This window comes from Grammomys surdaster, unplaced genomic scaffold, assembly GCF_004785775.1.
Source record: "Grammomys surdaster isolate TR1022 unplaced genomic scaffold, NIH_TR_1.0 213, whole genome shotgun sequence".
Taxonomy (NCBI): domain Eukaryota; kingdom Metazoa; phylum Chordata; class Mammalia; order Rodentia; family Muridae; genus Grammomys; species Grammomys surdaster.
The window spans coordinates 10,255,873-10,276,051 of record NW_021604658.1 but is presented as its reverse complement, the minus strand read 5'-3'; the positions used below and the strand labels follow the sequence as shown (position 1 = coordinate 10,276,051).

Genomic DNA, 20,179 nt, shown 5'->3' with positions numbered 1-20,179 from the left:
GCCTAGCTTGAGTGGACTAGAGATGATATACAGGAGGATTTGTAATTGGATCATAAGAGGTCTTTTGGGCTAACTTACATAAGAATTTTCCCACCATCGGGCCAAGAGAAGACAGTGTATAAACGACTTACTACAGTATTTAGTTTACAATATTAACTAACATTAGCCAGACTAGACTCTGAATCCCAGCCCACTTTCATGCAGAAATATCCATGAAGACTCCACTTGAGGCCAGTGAGATGGCTCTGTGCTGGCAGCACAGCCTAATTTAATGGACTTCATTCCCTAAACTCTATGGTGGAAGGAAAGAACCAACTACTGGAAAATTATTTTGCGATCTCCATGTGCCACAGCATGTGTACATTGGTACATTTACACACATATGTACATGTATACATACACACTCATACACAAGAATAACACAACAATATTAAAATAAAGAGCCCACCTAGACTTTAAACCCAGCACTAGCAGATCTGTGAGTCCAAGGCCAGCTTGAGTTTCAGGGCTACATAGAGAGACCCTGTCTCAAACAAACAAAAGCAAAATAATCCTCCCAAACAAAGATCAACCCCCCATCAAAAAAAATTACCTCCTCAAATCAAAGTCTTTCAAAGTTTTCAAATATGCTTTCCTACTACACAGCTAGTTCATCTAGCAAGTAATATATGTTACCTCAAAATAGCTTATTCTAACTCTACTTTCAATAAAGTATCATCTTGACATTTCAGAAGATTAATGATTAGATGGCATACCACAGGCTGTCAATATTTTTTAAGAGTTAATGCCAGACATGGTAGCACACATCTTGTTTTAGTTTGCTTTCTGTTGCTGTGATAAACACGATGACTAAAAGCAACTTGGAATGGGTTTACTTCATCTTACACTTCAGGTAACAGTCCATGACTGAGAGAAGTGAGGGTAGGAACTCAAGGTGCAAACTGAAGCAGAGGCCATGGAGGAACACTCACCCCCTCACTGGCTTGCTCTCTGGGTTATTCTATTAGTTTTCTTACAGAGCTCATATACACCTGTCTATGGATGGTCTGTCTCCCCTACACTAAGTGGGCTGGGCCCTCCTATGTCAATAATGAATAAAAAAATGTTCCACAGACATATCCGCAGACCAATCTGACTAGGGTAATTCTTCAATTGAGGTTTCTTCTCCCAAGGTGACTCTAGCTTTGCCAAGTTGACAATAAAAGCTAAGCAGGACACACCTGTAATCCCAACACTGCAGGCTGGGGTGAGAGTATCACATGTTCAAGGTTAGTACCTGCTGGATAAAGTAACATGAGTATTTAGGAAAATTTGTCCTTTCAAGTTCTTTAGAGCCTTTAATATGCTTATGGACATTATTAAAGAGGAATATACAGTATACAGTAATGTTGGGAGCTAACTCTTAGCCGAAAGTGGCTATCATCTTTACAGCCATCTCGAGCCATATACCCTGACAAGAGATTTGTTTTCAACAGCCAGCAACAGCTGAGCACACTCTGATAAACATCTTGTTACACTGTTTAGTGCCCCCAGCTGCAAGCTGCACGTGGTATCCATGGCTACAAGGCACGTGATGTAGTGCCATCAGTTGAGCTTGTCTACGAGGGCAAGTCACGTGGTAAAGGGTATAAATACCCAGGATTTCCTTTCTCTAAAAGAGAAGAGACTTGACCAGACTCTGTCTTGTATCCATCTTTTACGTCCCTCGCTCCTCCATCCCCACTCTCTCTCTTGCTAGACCCTGACCTGCGGACCAGGGCAGCAGAACGGGCCGTTACACAGTAATATTTTTTAATTTCTAGAGAATTTCTAGAGAAATGTTCTCTGACCTTTTCCATAGTTCTACTACACACAGAAAAGATAATCTTTATAACATGTAGGAGAGTATGTCCCTAGACACACACACACAGGGTAAGAAATCTGGCTATGACAACATACTGTATACTCATACAGTATTTGATTTACTTATTACAACAAAAACAAAAACAAGATTTTATTATTTTTAGTTATTAACTATACTGTGTAAGGGTAGGTGCTCATGGAGGCCAGATGTCAGATCTCTTATGGTTGGAATTTTAGGTGGTTGTGACCCAAACTTGGGTCTTTTCTAAGCACAGCAAGTGTTCTTAATTGTTCAGTCATCTCGTTAGTCCAACATCATTATAATTTATGACACTATTTGGGAAGCTGTATTCTTTGGAAGAGCTGTTCTCTAAGTACGTATCCTTCTATTAAAATAGTCTACTAGTAACAAACAAAAACAAACAAACATGCCAGGTGGTGGTGGCACAAGCCTTTAATGCCAGCACTTGGGAGTTAGTCCAGAAAGAGCATGGATCTCTTGTAACTGGAGTTACAGATGGTTGGGTGCTGGGAATTGAATCTGGGTCCTCCGGAAGAGCAGCCTGTACTCTTAACTACTAAGTCATCTCCCCACCCACAGAATTCCTATTTTTTTTTTTTTTAAAAAAAAAGCAACAAAAACACAAACTATAGGCCTATCCTGATTATATCTGAGGCTGTAATTTACCCTATTTTCTATGGTCTGAAAAATATCCCATGGCAAGAAAAGTAAAGTGGTTGCAGTTGACAAGTATGTCCACACGAAGTTGAAACTACTGTAAATTTTATCAGGTAACAGTGATCTCTAAATTCAGACAGTTGACACTTTCAGATTTATCATATACTACCGCATAATCAAATATCAGACTATGCAACTACCAACTATCAGGTCAGAAGAGGTTGTTGAATCCCCTGAAATTGGAATTACAGGCAGTTATAAGCCATCAAGTAGGTGCTAGTAACTAACTGAGTTGAGTCCTCTGCTAAAATCTCTTAACCCCAGTGTGGACAACATGTTCAATCTAGGGTTAGTGACACAGCTCAGTGTGTTAAAGGACTTGCCTCCAAGGCTGACCACCTGAAACAGATACTTAGAGCTGACCAGAGATCAACTCTGAGGATCAAATCCATAGATTTCCACACATACTGAGGCATGCATACCATCCCCTCTTCCCTAAAGAGTTCAAGACAGAAGATCCAAAATCCAATTAATAGACACATTCAAATAAGAAAACAGATGGACAAAATGCCATTTCTTTACTCTAAAAGGGCCTATAAGCCCAGCCTGATCTATAACACAGGAAAAGATGAGTACATAACTAGAAACAAAAGTGCAAAACCACTACTTACAACACCAGCAAAAGTAATGAAATACTTGAGGATAAATGTGGCAAAAGAGACAGGAGCTTTACAAATAAGAACATAATGGGAAAAAAAAGTCCTAAATGGAGAAGAGGATCGAGTTCATGAACATTAATGTCATTAAAAAGCCAATTCTTTTTCTTTGGATTTCTGAGGTAGGGTCATTCTTGTTAGCCTGAGAACTCATGACAATCCTGCCTTAGCCTCCTGAGTGCTGCGACTCCAGGCTAAGCCTTCATATCTTGCACTAAAATGTCAGTTCTTTCAAAAACTGATTTAACAAAATCTCAGTCTTCTCAGAGTGACAGGCTGCCAGTATGATATTACAATGCTACAGTAATGTACAAAGTATTCTGAACAGGCTGAGAGATCAATGCATAAAGTAGAATGACCTAGAAATAAACATGTAGTCAATAAAAATCAGATACTTTTATCCATACTCTAAATCAATCCAAAATGGTCATATTCCAAATTAATTCAAATGGCCATAGACATAAATGAGAAGACCTTAACTTCAAAGAGAAAAATAGCACTTCTGGTTAAGGTTTAAGGTGTACATTAAAGCTGGGCAGTGGTGGCACACGCCTTTAATCCCAGCACTTGGGAGGCAGAGACAGGCGGATTTCTGAGTTCGAGGCCAGCCTGGTCTACAGAGTGAGTTCCAGGACAGCCAGGGCTACACAGAGAAACCCTGTCTCGAAAAACCAAAAACAAACAAACAAACAAAAAAAAAAAAAAAAAAAAAAAAGGTGTACACTAAAAATATCCATAAAAGAAAAATATAATAAAACTGGATTTGATAAAAAGTCTTATTTTTTTTTTCTCCTGAAGATACCACTGGGCTGGCAAAATGGCTCCCAGAGATAATGGCACTTGTTGCCAAGGCTGAATTTAATTCCTAGAATCCACATGCTATAAGTAGCAGACCAATTCGTTCTCTGACCTCCAAGGGTCATGCTCATAAAACAATAAAAAAGATAAGAGAGCAAGCTAGTGACAAGACTGGGAGTAAATACTAGCAAACCATGTACTTAGATAACAACAACAACGAAGTATAAAAACTCAGAGAGGGTGGAGGCGGTTGGTGGAGTGCTTAGAACAAGCACAAGCCCTAACTTTGATCCCCAACACTTATGGTTACATTGAAGTCAGGAAGATAAGGAGTTCAAGGTCATCTTGGGCTACAACCCAATTTGAGGCCATCCTGGACTAAATGAGACCCTATAACAAAACCAAAACACCCTCCTCCCCAAATTCCCTCAATGATTACTTGGTGTGGTGATATAAATTTATAATCCCGAATTATTTGAGAGGCCAAGAGAGAACACTCCCAAGTCTGAAGCCAGCCTGGGCAATTTACTAAGACCTAGCCTCAGATAAAAGAATACAAAAAGGACTGATAGAGCTATGTGACTGAGTACTTGCCTAGCATGCACCAGGCCTTAACACTGAAAACCAAATAAAACCAGATCAGTTTGGTGCCACTCCCAGCACTTAGGTTCGAGGCATCAGGAATTCAAAGTTACCCTCTGGTAAGTAATGAGCTTCAGATCAGCCTAGGTTGCAAGTGAACTTATCTCAAAAAAGATTAAAAAAAAAAATAACCCACAAAACTCTCAAAACAATGAAAAAGCAAAATCACTTCAGAGAATGAAACAATCCAATTTTAAAAGTGATGTAAAATATTAAAAAAGATATTTCAAATATACTCAGATGGCAAATAAAGACATGAAAACAGCTTTATATTTTTAGCTATTATAAAACGTAAATAAAAACCATGAGATTGACTGGTCGGATAGTGTAAGCCTGTAATCCCAGCATTTATCTCTTTAAATCCAACACTTAAAAGACAGAGGAAGAACAGTTCTTAAAGCTAATCTGGACTATACAGCAAGATTTTGTGTCAAAGTGCCAGAGATGGTCTCAGTGGTTAAGAGTACTGGCTACTCTTGAATATGGATCTGGGTTCAATTCTTAGCACCCACGTGGTAGTTCACAGCCATCTGTTCACTCTAGTTCAGAGGATTCAATGCTGTCTTCTGATCTCTGTAGGCACCAAAGCATGCATACATGCAGGTAAAAATATACATAAAATGAATAAGATCTAATTTAGGCAGGGGTGGTAGCATATGCTTTTAACCCCCACAGAGGCAGGCAGATCCTTGAGTTCCAGGTCAGTGTTGCCTACAGAGTGAATTCCAAGACAGCCATGACTACAAGACAGAAAAACCCAGTCTTAGGCTCAGTCTTGTTTATGAAATAAAAAAGGGGGAGAGGCGGAGAGCTTTTTGGGCTGCTTGGCAAGAATCTGACATTAGGCTAGAACAAGGAAGTAGGCTTCAGACATGAAAATGACTCTGGGCTAGGGCAGGGAAGTTGGCTCAGATATTTTGGTTATCCTGATCAGCCCTTAGAAACAGTGATCATGGGAATGTTCATGGAATTTTGTTTATTGCCTTGCTTGTTCCTTGATTGTGTGCACCTAATGCATTGCTAGTTCCTCAACCTACAACTCACCTTAATACTTGTATGTAATTAAAATGGTATAAAAGCAAAAAGGATGGGGGGGATGGGATAAGGGGTTTCTAGGGAGGGGGAAATGGGATGTTATCTGAAATGTAAGTAAATAAAATAACCAATAAAAAGAAAAAAGAAAAAGAAAAAAAGAAAAACCCTGTCTTGAAAAAAAAAAAGGAAGGAAGGAAGGAAGGAAGGAAGGGAGGGAGGGAGCTATAGCTCAGTTGGTAGAGTGCTTGCTTAGAAGACTGAAGCCCTGGGCTTGACTAATCCTCAGCAAAGCATAAACTGGGTGTTGTGTCACATGTCTGTAATCTCAACATTTGGGAGGCAAAAAATGTCAGAAGTTCATCATTATCCTTAAGGATGAATTACAGCGCTGGGCGGTGGTGGTGCATGCCTTTAATCCCGCACTTGGGAGGCAGAGGCAGGCGGATTTCTGAGTTCGAGGCCAGCCTGGTCTACAGAGTGAGTACCAGGACAGCCAGGGCTATACAGAGAAACCCTGTCTCGAAAAACCAAAAAGGATGAATTACAGCTCCTGTCTCAACCATGACCATGGCTTTACTTCTGAGCCCCTTAAGAGAAACAAGAAAACACACACACACTATACATACATACTTCAGGAAATCATGAATCCATACTTTTACTTCTAATCCTAATCTACTCCCAAAGAACTTTTTTCTTCTCACTTCAGTCTGCATTTTCCTTCCCAAGTGAGAATGTTGTTCCTAGACAAAAAACTTATCTATTCAAGACTTTTATATTTGTTTTTTGATATGTATGTGGTATACACATATGTTCATTTATGTGTATGCACGTGAACATGGACGTATCAGTTGTCAACTTCAGGTGTCTTCTTCAATCTCTTGCCACCTTACTTGCTGAGATATGATTCATTGAATCTGGAGCTCCCTGGTTCAGTTACTATCCCAGAGAGCTTCAGTAATCTGATCTTTGCCTTCCCCAGTGCTGGGATTACAGGTGTCACTGCCATGTTTGGTGTTTAACCTAGATGTGGGGATCCAAACTCTGGTCCTCATGCCTGCAATTCAAATACTTTACCAACAGGGGCATCTCTCCAGTCCCTCCCTTCTATCTTAAACACAAAAGTTCTTAAACGATAAATCACATAGAATATACCACTCCTTTCTCTGTAAAAATAACTAGTTTTCAATATTTTGTATGCTCTAATAAACTTAGGTGTATGCGTTTTATATTATGGTAGGCAAATCACCAGTTTCAGAAGATAGAGGCTTGGGTAGAAGGGCATTTGACATACAATTTTGTTATATACAAAGTACTTTCCAAAGAAATTCTACCAGCTGTGTTTCTGTCCCAGCAGTATTAGACCTACCTAGGGGAATATACTCCCATTTTTGACTTGTTAAAAACACCAATGTAACAATCAGTTAGTATAGTCTTTCTTTTTACTTTCTTGGAAAGAAATAATGTCACCCTTCTAGGAAGGCTGGAAGAATTGCATAACAAACGCCCATGCACTCACACTTTGGCCTGAGTAACATCTTGTCCCATTTATCTGCCTTCCCTCTAAATACATGGTTTACTTAAACCATACACTCCAACCCTAATAATTAAAATTGTCTTTCATATCTACACCACAGCTATCAGCTTCAGGAAATTTTTTTAAAAAGATTTATTTCATGTATGTGAATACACTGTTACTCTCTTCAGAGACACCAAAAAGAGCATCAAATCCCATTGCAGATGGTGGCCACCATGTTGTTGCTGGGAACTGAATTCAGGACCTCTGGAAGAGCAGTCAGTGCTCTTAACCACTGAGCCATCTCACCAGACCAGCTTCAGGAAATTTAATAGTAATATATTTTTCTGCTAGGCAGGTGAAGTCTGCCTGTAATCTTAGCATGTGAGAAGCCGAGGCAGGAGGATTCTGAGTTTGAAGACAGCATAGGCTATATCGCAAGTTCCACACTGGCCTGAGTTACATAGAAAAGTCAAATAACAAAGTAACTCAACTAACAAAAGCACGTAACTACATCCACTCCTTTCCTCTCCTGAAACAAACCAAACAATTAGGGCTATTAATTTCTAATCTACCATTCATACTCTAACATAATAATGTCTTTAGAAGTTTATTTTTGAGAATGCAGGTTTTTCCTTTCTTAATAGGGTTTTCTTTCCAGTTTGGAGGTTTAGTGCATGTTTTTTCATTAATTAATGTCATACACTGCCACAGCAGTGATGTTTTGTTTACAGAATACTGTATCTAGAGGCACAGGATGCCTATTTGTCCCTCACTGGTGACATTCGTTCTGATTAACTGGTAATGGTCTAGTCTAGTTTTCTCATCCTTTCTGTAGGACACTAATGTGTAGATATTGTTCTTTATAGTAATCTCACATCTAACTTAGCACATAACTTCTGACAAAACTTTATGCTAACTGTAGCGTTCATTTTCCAATTCTAGTACGTCACTAGCCAGAAATAAATCCTATAATTCTTTACTTATCATTTTTCATTATCAGTCTGAATTAACTTCTGCTCCCCTTCTTCACCATCCTTACTCATTTTGGGGTTCACAATCTTCAATTTGGCTGCGAAGGACTTCTTGAACTCCGTCCCACATCTGTTTGACACGCTACTGTAACGTTTGGTAATTTTTTACTTTCTAGTCTATTAGTATATCTAGTCTTTCTAGTATATCCTAGGCTCATTTTATCTAGCCTATTGGTATATCCCAGGCTCTCTTTACACTGACATTGTACTTTAGTCCTGAAATTAATTCCTTTAGGGAGATCTATCTTCTTTATTGATCAGTATTAAAACCCAGTATTTCAGCATAGGATAGCTTTACACTATCCATCCCCCTCCTCATTTTTTTTCTTTTTCTTTTTTTGGAAATAGGCTTTCTATGTAGCTCTGGTAACTCATGTAGACATAGGCTGGCCTTGAACTCATGAAGATCTGCCTGCTTACCAAAAGCTGGGATTAAAAGCATGTACCATCATGCCAGAACTTTTGGTCGTGCTTCTTTTGACCTTTCTCTTTTGAACTTTAAGTCCACAACTTTTTTTCCCCCATAGCTGTTCGTAGTTAGCATATATCTGTCTGCATATTTTGTTTTTGATTATCAAACTTTTTAGTATGCAATTAAAAAAATGATTAACTCCATCACTCAGGAGGCAGAAACAGGTACATTTCTGTAAGTTCAAGGCCAACCTGGTCTATATAGTAAGTTCGAGCCTAGACCAGTACAAATTGCATAGTTGAGACCCTCTTTTGGTGGGTGGTATGATAAAATGAATCAAGTTTATTTATTTTTTAATGCTGGAGATCAAACTCAGGGCCTTGGGCATGCTGAGCACACACTCTAGCAGAGTGTGCACTCACTAAGCACCAGCATGTCCATTTACCTTTATGAGTCAACATTATAAAAGTTTCCCTAAACTGTGCCACAGAAACCAAAATACACCTACATTCTTCTAGAGATTGTACAGTTTGTTTTTGTCTTTGACTCTCTGAGCCATTTAGATTTTATTTTCACGAACGGTACGAAGGATCTAATGTCTGTTCTACCTCTGATTTGAAATACTACTTTGAGTACTACGCTCTTATCATGGCTTCTGTGATTTCTGAACTTTACTCTGTAGCCATTTATCACTAAGGACATGGGTAAATCATGGAAATTCCAACATAGGTAACTGTGTTTACTTACACAAACCTGGACCAGCTAACCTACTGTGTACCTCAGCTGTATCACAGACCATTGGGGTGTTACAGCATTTCCCCTGAAGTTTTCTGCTGTCTTTACATCAGTCCTCAGACTCACCACTTACTTCCTCAAGCTAATCACTAGTTCAACTTTGGTCAAGTCTAGCCTTTTCACCATTAAGAACCTTTTTATTTGGCTTTCATCATCATGGTGCCCAAGAATATGGGTTTCTGTCTCATCTTCCACTTCGGTCATTGTGTTTCTCCATTCCTGAGACCAGGCTTTCTTGAGTTTGGTCTTACTACCTTCATCACAGGAGAGTCTTCAGCATCTTTGTTCTTCAATTACAGAACAGGACATTCCTGACTGGTGAGCTTAATACCCATTGCTCACTTTTCACTTTCATATTCCTTAATCGTTTCTAATTTTGTTTCTAGGTCCACCATTCTTTTTAAAAAAACAAAACAAAATTTGAGACAGGATCTTAGTATGTCACCTTGGCTGGCCTGAAACTCATACAGATCTGTTTGCCTCTCAAGTGTTGGGACTAAAGGTGTGCACCACCACATTGGGCTCAGATCCATCATTCTTACTGGGAATATGGCAGTGGATTCTAAATGCTTAGTGGTCACAAAAGGCAGAAAGTCAAGTTCAACAGACCATTACATAGTCCACAGCTGGACCAAACCTAAGAACTGTAGACTGCTGCTATATAACAGGGCAGTGTACTTTATACAGTTATGGCACATATGACTGTGTTTGTTTTTCATGTGGCAAGGTTCTCTCTTTATAAATTTTAGAAACTTTCTAGGGTATTCTGATGTCTGGTAAGTCTAGATCTACCTTTGAGATTTTCATACTTTAATATTTTCATGTTTTGGTATTTTTTCTTCCTCTATCCCCACCCAAGGGATTTTTAAATATTATGTCTGACTTATGCCAAAATATTAGTGTTATTTTAATTGAGAATTCATTAAATTAACTAAGGGCTGAAGATGTAATTCAGCTTAAAGTAAACAAAACCTAGGTTCTATTTCCAACACCTGACAAACTAAGCATGTCCACAAAAGCCAGTATCACCAGCTTTCCAGAGGTGTCAGGAGGTTCAGAAATTCAAGGCTGTTTCTGGTAACCTAGCCTGTTTGAGGACAACAACTTGAGTTACACAAGACTCTGTCTCAAAAGCAACAATAGAGATTTTATTAACTTAGGAAGGACAGCTTGATATTGAGATGATGTCTTAACTGTAATGTTTTATAGCTTGTTTCACACACATTTATCACATTTTTTCGCTTTCTTTAGAGAGAGGGTCCCAGTATTTAGATTAAACTCAAGCTCAGAGACCTATTTGTCTCTGCTTCCTGAGTCCTGAGTGCCACCATACCCAGAAACAATTCTTTTCTAAAATGGTATTTTATTATCTTAAATTATGTATACCATGTGTGTAGGTATATACACATTGAGTATGAATGCTAGTGGAAGCTAAGGAGTCACATCTCCTGGGAACTGGAGTTACAAGCAACAGCGAGCCATCTGTTGTGGGTGTTGAGAATTGAAATTGGGTCCTTTGCTAGAGCAGTGTGTGTTGAGCCATCTCTCTATCCTCAATAATCATTAAAACAAGTTTGAGAGGGAATGAGCACAATACTCATGAACAGGTCGATTCTTCCTCTTGCAGAGTCCTATCAGTTTTTATAAGTATCTCACAAATACAGGTTGAGTATCCTTTATCTTTCTCTCTTTTTGTTTGCTAATTTGTTTTTCAAGAAAGGGTTTCTCTGTGTAGTCCTGGCTTTCCTGGAATTTGTTCTGTAGACCAGGCTGGCCTTGAACTCAGATACACCTACTTCTGACTCCTAAATGCTGGGATTAAAGGCAAAGGTGTGAACTGCTTAATTAAATGAGAAGTGTTTCAATTCTTGAAAGGGAATGTATCATATAGTATAGGTTAAATACTTTATGTAAAATGCTTGTGAGTATAAAATTTTCAGATATAAAAATCAGTTTTCTTGGGGAGATCCAAATCTAAGCATACAAGAATATGTTTCATATACATAAATATTACTTTATTTTTTAAAAATCATTTGTCTTTTGAGATAGTTTCATTCTGAGCCCACCATGGCCATTTCAGTTTTGTGGCAGTCTTCTTGCCTCAGCGGTCCTAAGGTGGACTACAGGTATGAGTCACCAAGCCTGGCTTCTATTAGTATTATTGATAGTATTATTGTTTAAGACTCACTAAGTCTTTTTTTTTTTTTTTTTTTTTTTTTTTTGTTTTTTGAGACAGGGTTTCTCTGTGCAGCCCTGGCTGTCCTGGAACTCACTCTGTAGACCAGGCTCGCCTCAGAAATCCACCTGCCTCTGCCTCCCAAGCGCTGGGATTAAAGGCGTGCGCCACCACTGCCTGGCAAATAATTTGTCAAGTTTTTTTTTTTTGGTTTTTCAAGACAGGGTTTCTCTGTGTAGCCCTGGCTGTCCTGGAACTCACTCTTTAGATCAGGCTGGCCTCAAACTCAGAAATCTGCCTGCCTCTGCCTCCTGAGTGCTGGGATTAAAGGTGTGCGACACCACCGCCCGACTCAGTCTTAAACTTATTTTTTAGGTCAGATAGGCATTGGGATTTTTGAACTGCTACAGTTTCTAGAATAGCTGGGATTACAGGCCTGTTCTACTAGCCCTGTTTTCTCATATTATTTGCTTCAGACATGGTTTCATACTGTAGTTTAGCCTGGCCTTGAACTTGTGGCAATCTTCCTACCATTTAAGTGTAAACGCCTAGTCTAATTTTTTTTTTAATTTTAAAGACAAAGTCTCATTAGGTAGTTAAGGTTGGACATGAACTTGAAATCCCCTGCCTTAGCCTCCGAAGTGCTGGCTGGTTACAGCCCTTTATCACCATGAACCTGGCTTGATATAGAAGTAATTTTAATTGCACCAATGTCTTCCTTTCTTTTCTTTTTTTTTTTTTTTTTGAGATAGCATCTCACTATGTAGCCTTGGAATTTGCCAGTGTAGACCAGGCTGGTCTTGAACTCAGAGATCCCCCTGCCTTTCTGCCTTGTATGCAGGGATTAAATGTATACTACCATGTCTGGCCCCTCCCCTTTTTGAGAATTTATTAGCATGAGTGATTTGCTTGAATGTATGTCTATGCACTACTTGTGTGTCTGGTGTCTACAGAGTCAAGAAGAGGGTATTGGATACTCAGACTTTGGGAAGACAGATGGCTTGTGAGGTGCTGGGAATCAAACCTAGTTCCTGAAAAGAACATCAGTGTGCCCTTGACTGGTAAGTCATCTCTCTAGCTCCTGCACTATGTTCTCACTGTGGACATCACTTCAGGTCAGTCAGGTCAAATATTCTACCTGTGTGCTATGGTGCTCAAAATGTTTTGAGTTTTTCGAACACTTCAGGTTTTAGATTTTTGGATCCGGGAAGGTCAACTTGTACTTAAGATTTTAGATCTTAGAGAGCTGGCAGTGTATACCTACCTGTAAGCCCAGCATTCCAGAGACTGAAACCACAAGGTCATCTTATGCTACACAGAGATACTAGCTCAAGGAAAAGCCTGGAAATTATGAACATTTCTGCACTTAATTTCTTTCACTGAGGATAGCATATGAGACTCATCTGTTACTACATATACAAATGGTCCCTTGCCTTTTATACTAAGCACTGTCCACTTCATCCACGTTTTACAGTTTATCTGCTCTCCACCTAGACTTGACTATGAATAACCGTCATTAAACTTTTTGTACAAGGTTTTCTGTGAACATACATGGTATGTCTCTTTATGGGGATTTCTTCTAAGACTCCCTAGAGAATAGTAGAAACCAAGGATAGTTGTGAACTCTATGTAGATAATGTGTACTCCTATACAGAAATACCTATGAATGAAGTTTAACTTATATACTAGATATACATTATCACTACTAAAATATTATAGCAATACAACATCATAAAAGCTATGTGAATGTACGTTCACAACAATCTTCCTGTGCTTCCTCTTCTGGTGATGACACTGCCGGTGCAATGAGATGAAGGGGGGCAATACGGATTTAGGCTACTATACACATAAAGGTGTTTGAACACAAGCTTGTGACACTTTAACAGTCTAATCAAGCTGGATAAGAAGTAATAGTTGGGATATGGAGAGTGCAGACCATGGATAAACTGGACAAAATATAAGTCATGACCCAGACATAACTATCTGAGAGAGTGTGAGACACTGGATGTTTCTTCAATTTTTTTTTTTTTTTAAGATAGGGTTTCTCTGTGTAGCCAGGGCTGTCTTGGAACTTGATCTGAAGACCAGGCTGGCCTCAAACTGAAGATGTGCCTGCCTCTGCTTCCTGAGTACTGGAAATAAAGGTGTAAGCCATTACCATGTGGCTGTTTTTCTTGAATCTTAAACTTGAGATGACAAAGTTCAGATTAGAAAAAAAGAGATGGCTGGATTTAGGATCTAGAAAGCTACTTAGCTCCTGCTGGTTTCTGTTTCATCTCACCATCAGGATCAAATACACAGTCTGATGAATGACTGGGTCCAAATTTCTATACTTCTGAGTCCAGTTTCTAGTTCTGTCAGCGTTACAATCTGGATGCCACCATTACTTAGGTCTCTCTTTCTTCCTTCCCTAAGGAACTATAACTCACTCCAAAGGCAGGCTAGAAGACAGCTTATAAGTAATTAGGAAACATACACTGGCCTAAAGGGTCTTAAAGATTATTATTGTTATTTAATTGTGCGTGTGCATGTATGTGTTTTGGAGAGTGAACCCAGAATCTTGCAAATGTTAGGCATGCACTGTCATTGAGCTACATTACTACACCTCTGGTGTAGTCATCTTGTCACAAAGCCTGATGGCCTGAGTTCAATCCCTGGGATCTGGATGTGGGGAAGGCTGCAAGTAGTCTTCTGACCTTCATCCATTCTGTGGCATGCACAAGCCCACACATGTACAGACACAAAATAAGCACAGATGGAATAAAAAGTCATGTAATTACTGAATAGAAGATAACCAGTACTAAATTAGATATACGTATACAAGGGGTACTTCTCCCATGTGTAACATAACTGGACATTAAAAATTTAAAGTCAAAAGCAAAGTAATAGATATTAGCCTATAAGTTACAATGTCAAACATCAGAAATATAAAAATCTACTAGACTTAGTATGTCTGCTCTATGACTAGGCTACAAAGTAGGGTAAATTAATTGGACTACAATGCTTTAAATAAACTATTATATATAAGTAGCTTTAAATGGGGTGGCAATTATACAGTGAAAAGGACATCTGGAAAGACATTGACAGTGCTACTCACTTTTTAATTGCAGTGATCATCACATCTCTGAGTGGAGGCTTACAGAAACCCTATGAAAAGAGTAAGACTTGATTCTCACCTAGTATTTCAGATGAAGAGATCAAAAATCTAAGACAGTAGGCAACTTGCCTTAAGAATAAAATGAATGGCCGGGCAGTGGTGGCGCACGCCTTTAATCCCAGCACTTGGGAGGCAAAGACAGGCGGATTTCTGAGTTCGAGGCCAGCCTGGTCTACAGAGTGAATTCCAGGACAGCCAGGGCTACACAGAGAAACCCTGTCTCAAAATACAAATAAATAAATAAATAAATAAAATGAACAAATGAATTCAGAGCCAGAGCTGGATCCCAACCAGTTTACTCACTTTGTTCAGACCTTGTTTTTACTATACTAAATTCTAAATTAACACTCGAGTCAGAGTGAAAGCAGAACGGAGCTCAAAATCAAACAGCGTTTCTCTAATTACTGATTTGGTAAGAAAAACTTTTTGGACACACATTTAATACCCTCTTGGCAGGGCTTGGTGCACACACCTAAAACTCCAGCAATGTGGAAGTGGAAGATTACACAAGTTCAGACTGGGCTATGAAATAAGAGCTTTGTTTTAAAAAACCAAACTAGATTGGGAAGTTGGTAGAGTATTTGCTGCCCAAGTACTAAGACCCAAATTCAGATTCTCCTGCAGCACGTAACAGACAGGTGTCTGTAATCTCACAGCTGCTGAAGGGGATACAGGCAGATCCCTGGAGTCTTTAGTTAGAAAGGCTGTCTCGAACTTGGGAGGCAGAGGCAGGCAGATTTCTGAGTTCGAGGCCAGCCTGGTCTACAGAGTGAGTTCCAGGACAGCCAGGGCTACACAGAGAAACCCTGTCTCGAAAAACCAAAAAAAAAAAAAAAAAAAGAAAAAGAAAAAGAAAAAGAAAAAAGAAAGGCTGTCTCACAAAGTATGTAGACAATGATACATAAGAAGAAAACACCCAATCCCAACCTTTGGCTTCTACATACATGCATCTGTGTGTGAGACACACTGAGACACACACACACACACACATGAGAGAGAGAGAGAGAGAGAGAGAGAGAGAGAGAGAGAGAGAGAGAGAAGGGAAGGGAGAGGGAGAGAGGGACAGACATAGATAGAGACACACATAAGAGACAGAGAAATCAAATAAGACCAACAACAGGTTATCAGACCTTACTGTAGGTCTACTGAATAACCACCTCCAGGAAAGGTGTATTTTAAACTCGTCTTTAAGAGATGAACCTAGTGATTACACTGTACCAATACCTGCATACCCAATTTGGAAGAGATATGACTGTTTAAATTGACATCAAATAAGAACAGTATGATAAAATATTGAATGCTTCCGTCCATTAGCTACATTTTTGTTTGTTTGTTTGTTTGTTTGTTTGTTTGTTTTCGAGACAGGGTTTCTCTGTGTAGTCCTGGCTGGCCTCGAACTCAGAAATCCGCCTGCCTCTGCCTCCCAAGTGCTGGGATTAAAGGCGTGCGCCACCACTGCCCAGCCCGTCAGTATGCTTTCTAGCAAAGCCAAAAGACGAAACTTTTCTTGAAGGTGGAAGGAAGGTTCTTAATAAAAAAGATTAAGAAACAGTAAGCTCTCGTCTGCTGATGCAGTGTCAGTTAATAAGAAATATCGAGCACTCACATGCCCTAGACTCAATCCCCATCACTGTAAAAGTGGTACATGTCTATGAACCACCATGAACGCCAGGCCAGTAAAACATGCATTTTTTTTTTAAAGTAAGAATAAAAGTTATCTGGAACCTTTAAAGATACCTATTATGACCTACTAGAAGATAAATCTAAGGGTGGAACAACTTAAAAATCTTTTGGCTTTATCCATTTATTGGTTATGTATTTGAAACCCAAAGACTAAAGACAACTTGCTGTCTTGCATTTTATGTTGTTTTTGTGAAATGGGGGCTTTACTATACAGTCCAAGCAAAGCTGTATCTTCTGTAGCTTGGGTGGTGGAATTAAGAGGCATGCACCACTATGTCTGGCCTAGACAGACAAGGATACAATTGTAAAGAAATTGTAAATTCAATTGTAAGAAATTGTCATTCAATTGTAAAGATGAAAGTTGAGAAGTAATGAGCAAGTCAAAACAGCTGACTTCTCCACAGTTTTAGGATGTGGTTATTCAAGTCACCTGAGCAGTTCTGGCTTTCAGTTATTTAGTACTTTAATGGTTATAACATTAACATGCTGTTTACTGCAATTTTGCCTGAGTTCGAATGCTGTATTATAACACAATTTAAAATAATTTGTTTTGTTTTTATTTACAAAACTAAGGGATGAGAGGAACACCTGAATATCTGGGGAGACTGAGATAGTAAGATCCCTGTATAGCTAACCATAAAAAAACACAGTAATGACCTCTTTAAAAATAAAACCAGTTGTTCCTGTCTAGTATGTTTAGCATGCAAATGCTTTTAAAGTCAGTCAAATTATTTCATGACAGTTCATGTTTAAAGTTAGCAGGAAAAAACTTTGGAAGGCCATACTGACTGAAACTTTGAAGATGTGCATAAAGAACTCTAAGTTTCACAGCTAGGATTCAAATACATTGCTAAAATACTAGTGAATAGCCCTGAGAGAAAATGGATGCTTTAGTTCACATAGTTACAAAAACGGTTAGAAACCCTGGCTCACTAGAAGACATTATGAATAGTCACTTATTGGAGACAGCGTCTGCTCTAATCTGCAAGGCATTTGCAATGCTTGAATATGGGGTTCCATATAAATAGAAGCTATTTGTTATTCAGAAGAGGTGGTGCAAAAAACAGCTATTTTCTTTCTAAACACTCCTTGGTGTTGAGGTAAACAGTCTGAAACACACAAGAGCAGCCTTTACCACAGAGTGGGGAACTGGAAGAAGTTTGCTTTCCCAGTAAGTATCAGGAGTTACTACTGGAAGTTAAGCACATCAGTGGGGGCCAATACATATTTGCAAGTTAACCACCAAGTTCTAAGTTCTGGTGCACATATTAATGTAAGGGGGATAAAAGATATTAAAAAGTCAAAAGCAAACATTAAATTGTAATAAACATTCCAAGTCTGATTTAAGATAAAATTCTTAAACACACACACACACAAAGAGGTGGGGAGGATGGGCGGGCTCCCCGCTGCCAATCTTGACGACCTGGGTTTGATTACTAGTTCCCACTGGGCATACGGTAAGATGATTACCTCCACCTGTTTTCTGACCCTCCCCCCCACCCCTCACAGCAGGAAGAGGTTTGCTTTCCCAGTAAGTATCAGGAGTTACTACTGGAAGTTAAGCACATCAGTGGAGGCTAATACATATTCGCAAGTTAACCACTAAGTTCTAAGTTCTGGTGCACATATTAATGTAAGGGGGATAAAAGATATTAAAAACCTGTCCTATCTTATAAATAAATAAACTTTACAAAAAGCATTTGTGAGTTAGGGTCTTCCTTTTGGAGGGGGCATGGGTTTGCAAAGACCACAAGGCAAAAATGATGAGAAGGAATAGTTTTGATCTTGTGTCTTCCAGGTATTGTATTTATCAGTTTCAATACTATTCCTCCCCCCGACCCCGGCCCAATTTTAGGCGTTCTTAGGAAAAGTGATTTAGGCGAAAGGCAAATAATGTACATTGACAGTACCTAAGATATGGTGTTAAAAATGTCCTAATCTCAAAGAGGAATACCTGTGAAACAGTCATGAAACACCCACGTAGCAGTTCCCTAGCTTCCCAGGGAATAGTTTCAACCATTTTTAGTCATGGAAGCAGCACACTTGATAGGGACCCAGCAAAGTTTTCAGTTGGCCTTCACCGTCTCTTTACTCTCCCCAACCCCCTTCCTCCACTTCCCTGATGTTCTTTCCTGGCACACAAAATATAGGCCAATGAGCAGTGGGTGGGTGAGGAGGATGTGAGAACAAATTTGAGAAGTAAAAAAGGGAGCAACTTAACCAGGACATGACATGAATGAGACTGAAGGGTCTAATAAGGGCAGGCAAGTGAGTATCAGAGAGACTGAAAGAAAGCGAAGGTGCTTTCCTAAGCTGCAGTGCGTGTTACATGGATGTAGGGTTAAGTAGAGGTCAGACTACCTACCACTCGTCAGAAGCTGGACAGGGGCGGCTGCTTTGGGTGACTTCTAGTGTCTCTTCCGACTCTGAAATGTTAGGATTTCTTTTTCACAAAGGAGAACGTAAGGATGATGGAAGCCCTCTGACTTAGAACCCTGAAGTAGCAGCCTTGGCGGCTGACTCCCCAACACCACTCCTACGCCTCCCTCCCACACGTGCCCACCCCGCCCCCTTTCAGTATCAGCACCTCCACGTGCAAAATGCCTCCCGGCACTGCTCTACAACAGTGGGCTCCGTCCCCTGCCAATCCCTGAAACTCTGTATGCTCCTGCCCCCCATACCCCAGAGAAGAGAGGACACTACTCTCCCACCCTTGGCAGCTAATAAAAGGAAAAGTCTCCTATCTAGTCTTTCCCTTCAAGAAGAACGGGTTGTGGGGAGCAGAGGAAAAACTTTCTTCTCATGTTTTTCAGTCCCTAAGAGTGGAGAGAATCCTAAGTCAGGGGTTGAGGGGGGGAGGGGAACCCCTGAACGTTTAACGGCCAGTAGGGGGAGGGGAGCTCCGGAGATGGAGGGGGCGTGGGATGAAGAAGCAGGCCCGCGAGCGGGGTCCCGGAGCTGCGGCGTTCCGGGGGCCGGGCAGCTGCAGGCGTCCCCCCCCACCTGGCACACAAAGCGGCTGCTGCGCTCGGCTCTCACCAGATCCTTTGTGTTTTCCATCAGGGCCTCATGGGTAGGGGCCGTCCGTGCTCCCCGAGCCCGCGGCGCCCCCTCCCCCCAGAGCAGGGGGCGGGCGCCTTTCCCCGGGACTGCGGCGACTACAGGGGGGGATCCCCGGCTGGGCTAGGGCCAGTGGCAGCAGTGGCAGCCCCCAGATTTCCCCCCTTTAACTCGGGTGGCCCCAGGATATCAACAACATTAGCATAGCCCTCCCTCCCCAGCGCGCCTGCGCCGTGACCCGCGCCCCGATTGGCCCACTTCCCCACGTACCCTCCTCTCTCCCCTCCAGCGTGGGACCCTCTGCAGGCTCCGTACTCTAAGGACCGTACCAAGACCAGAAGTCGATGAGGTAATGAGGGCTCGCGGTAAAACTCGGGGCTCAGAGTCAGCAGGAAGAGAAGTTTCTTTCAGCCACTTTCATTTGTACTCTGGCCTTCCTGAGTCCCTTCCAAGATGTTGCCTCTGAGAAGTTGTGTTGGGAAAAAATTTCCACTCCAGTCACGCCGCTTCCCCCTACACCCGGAAGATTGGCCTTCCCAGAGGAACTCCCACACGGGGAGGGGCTGCCGGACTGAGTGGGAGTGACGTAGCGCTCGAGTGTCGGTCACGTGGCTCGAGGCGGCGCAGGCTCCTTCCG

At 40.6% G+C, this 20,179-nt stretch overlaps 1 protein-coding gene across 4 annotated transcripts in view; it reads right to left on the bottom strand.

The window, feature by feature from the left end:
* Mbtd1 (mbt domain containing 1) overlaps positions 1 to 20,067 on the bottom strand; it is a 63,819-nt gene extending 43,752 nt beyond the window's left edge. Inside the window, exons 1-3 of one of the 4 annotated variants that reach the window (XM_028772492.1) lie at positions 19,813 to 20,067; positions 18,848 to 18,908; positions 14,740 to 14,789 (exon numbers count right to left, since the gene is read on the bottom strand). In XM_028772492.1, coding sequence (XP_028628325.1) covers positions 14,740 to 14,759 — 20 coding nt within the window. In that variant the 5' untranslated portion in view covers positions 14,760 to 14,789; positions 18,848 to 18,908; positions 19,813 to 20,067. Of the gene's footprint in view, positions 1 to 14,739; positions 14,790 to 18,847; positions 18,909 to 19,521; positions 19,765 to 19,812 lie in introns of those variants that run through there. The other 3 variants (XM_028772490.1, XM_028772493.1, XM_028772491.1) reach the window with 3 other exon arrangements.
* Between the last annotated feature and the right edge of the window lie 112 nt (positions 20,068 to 20,179).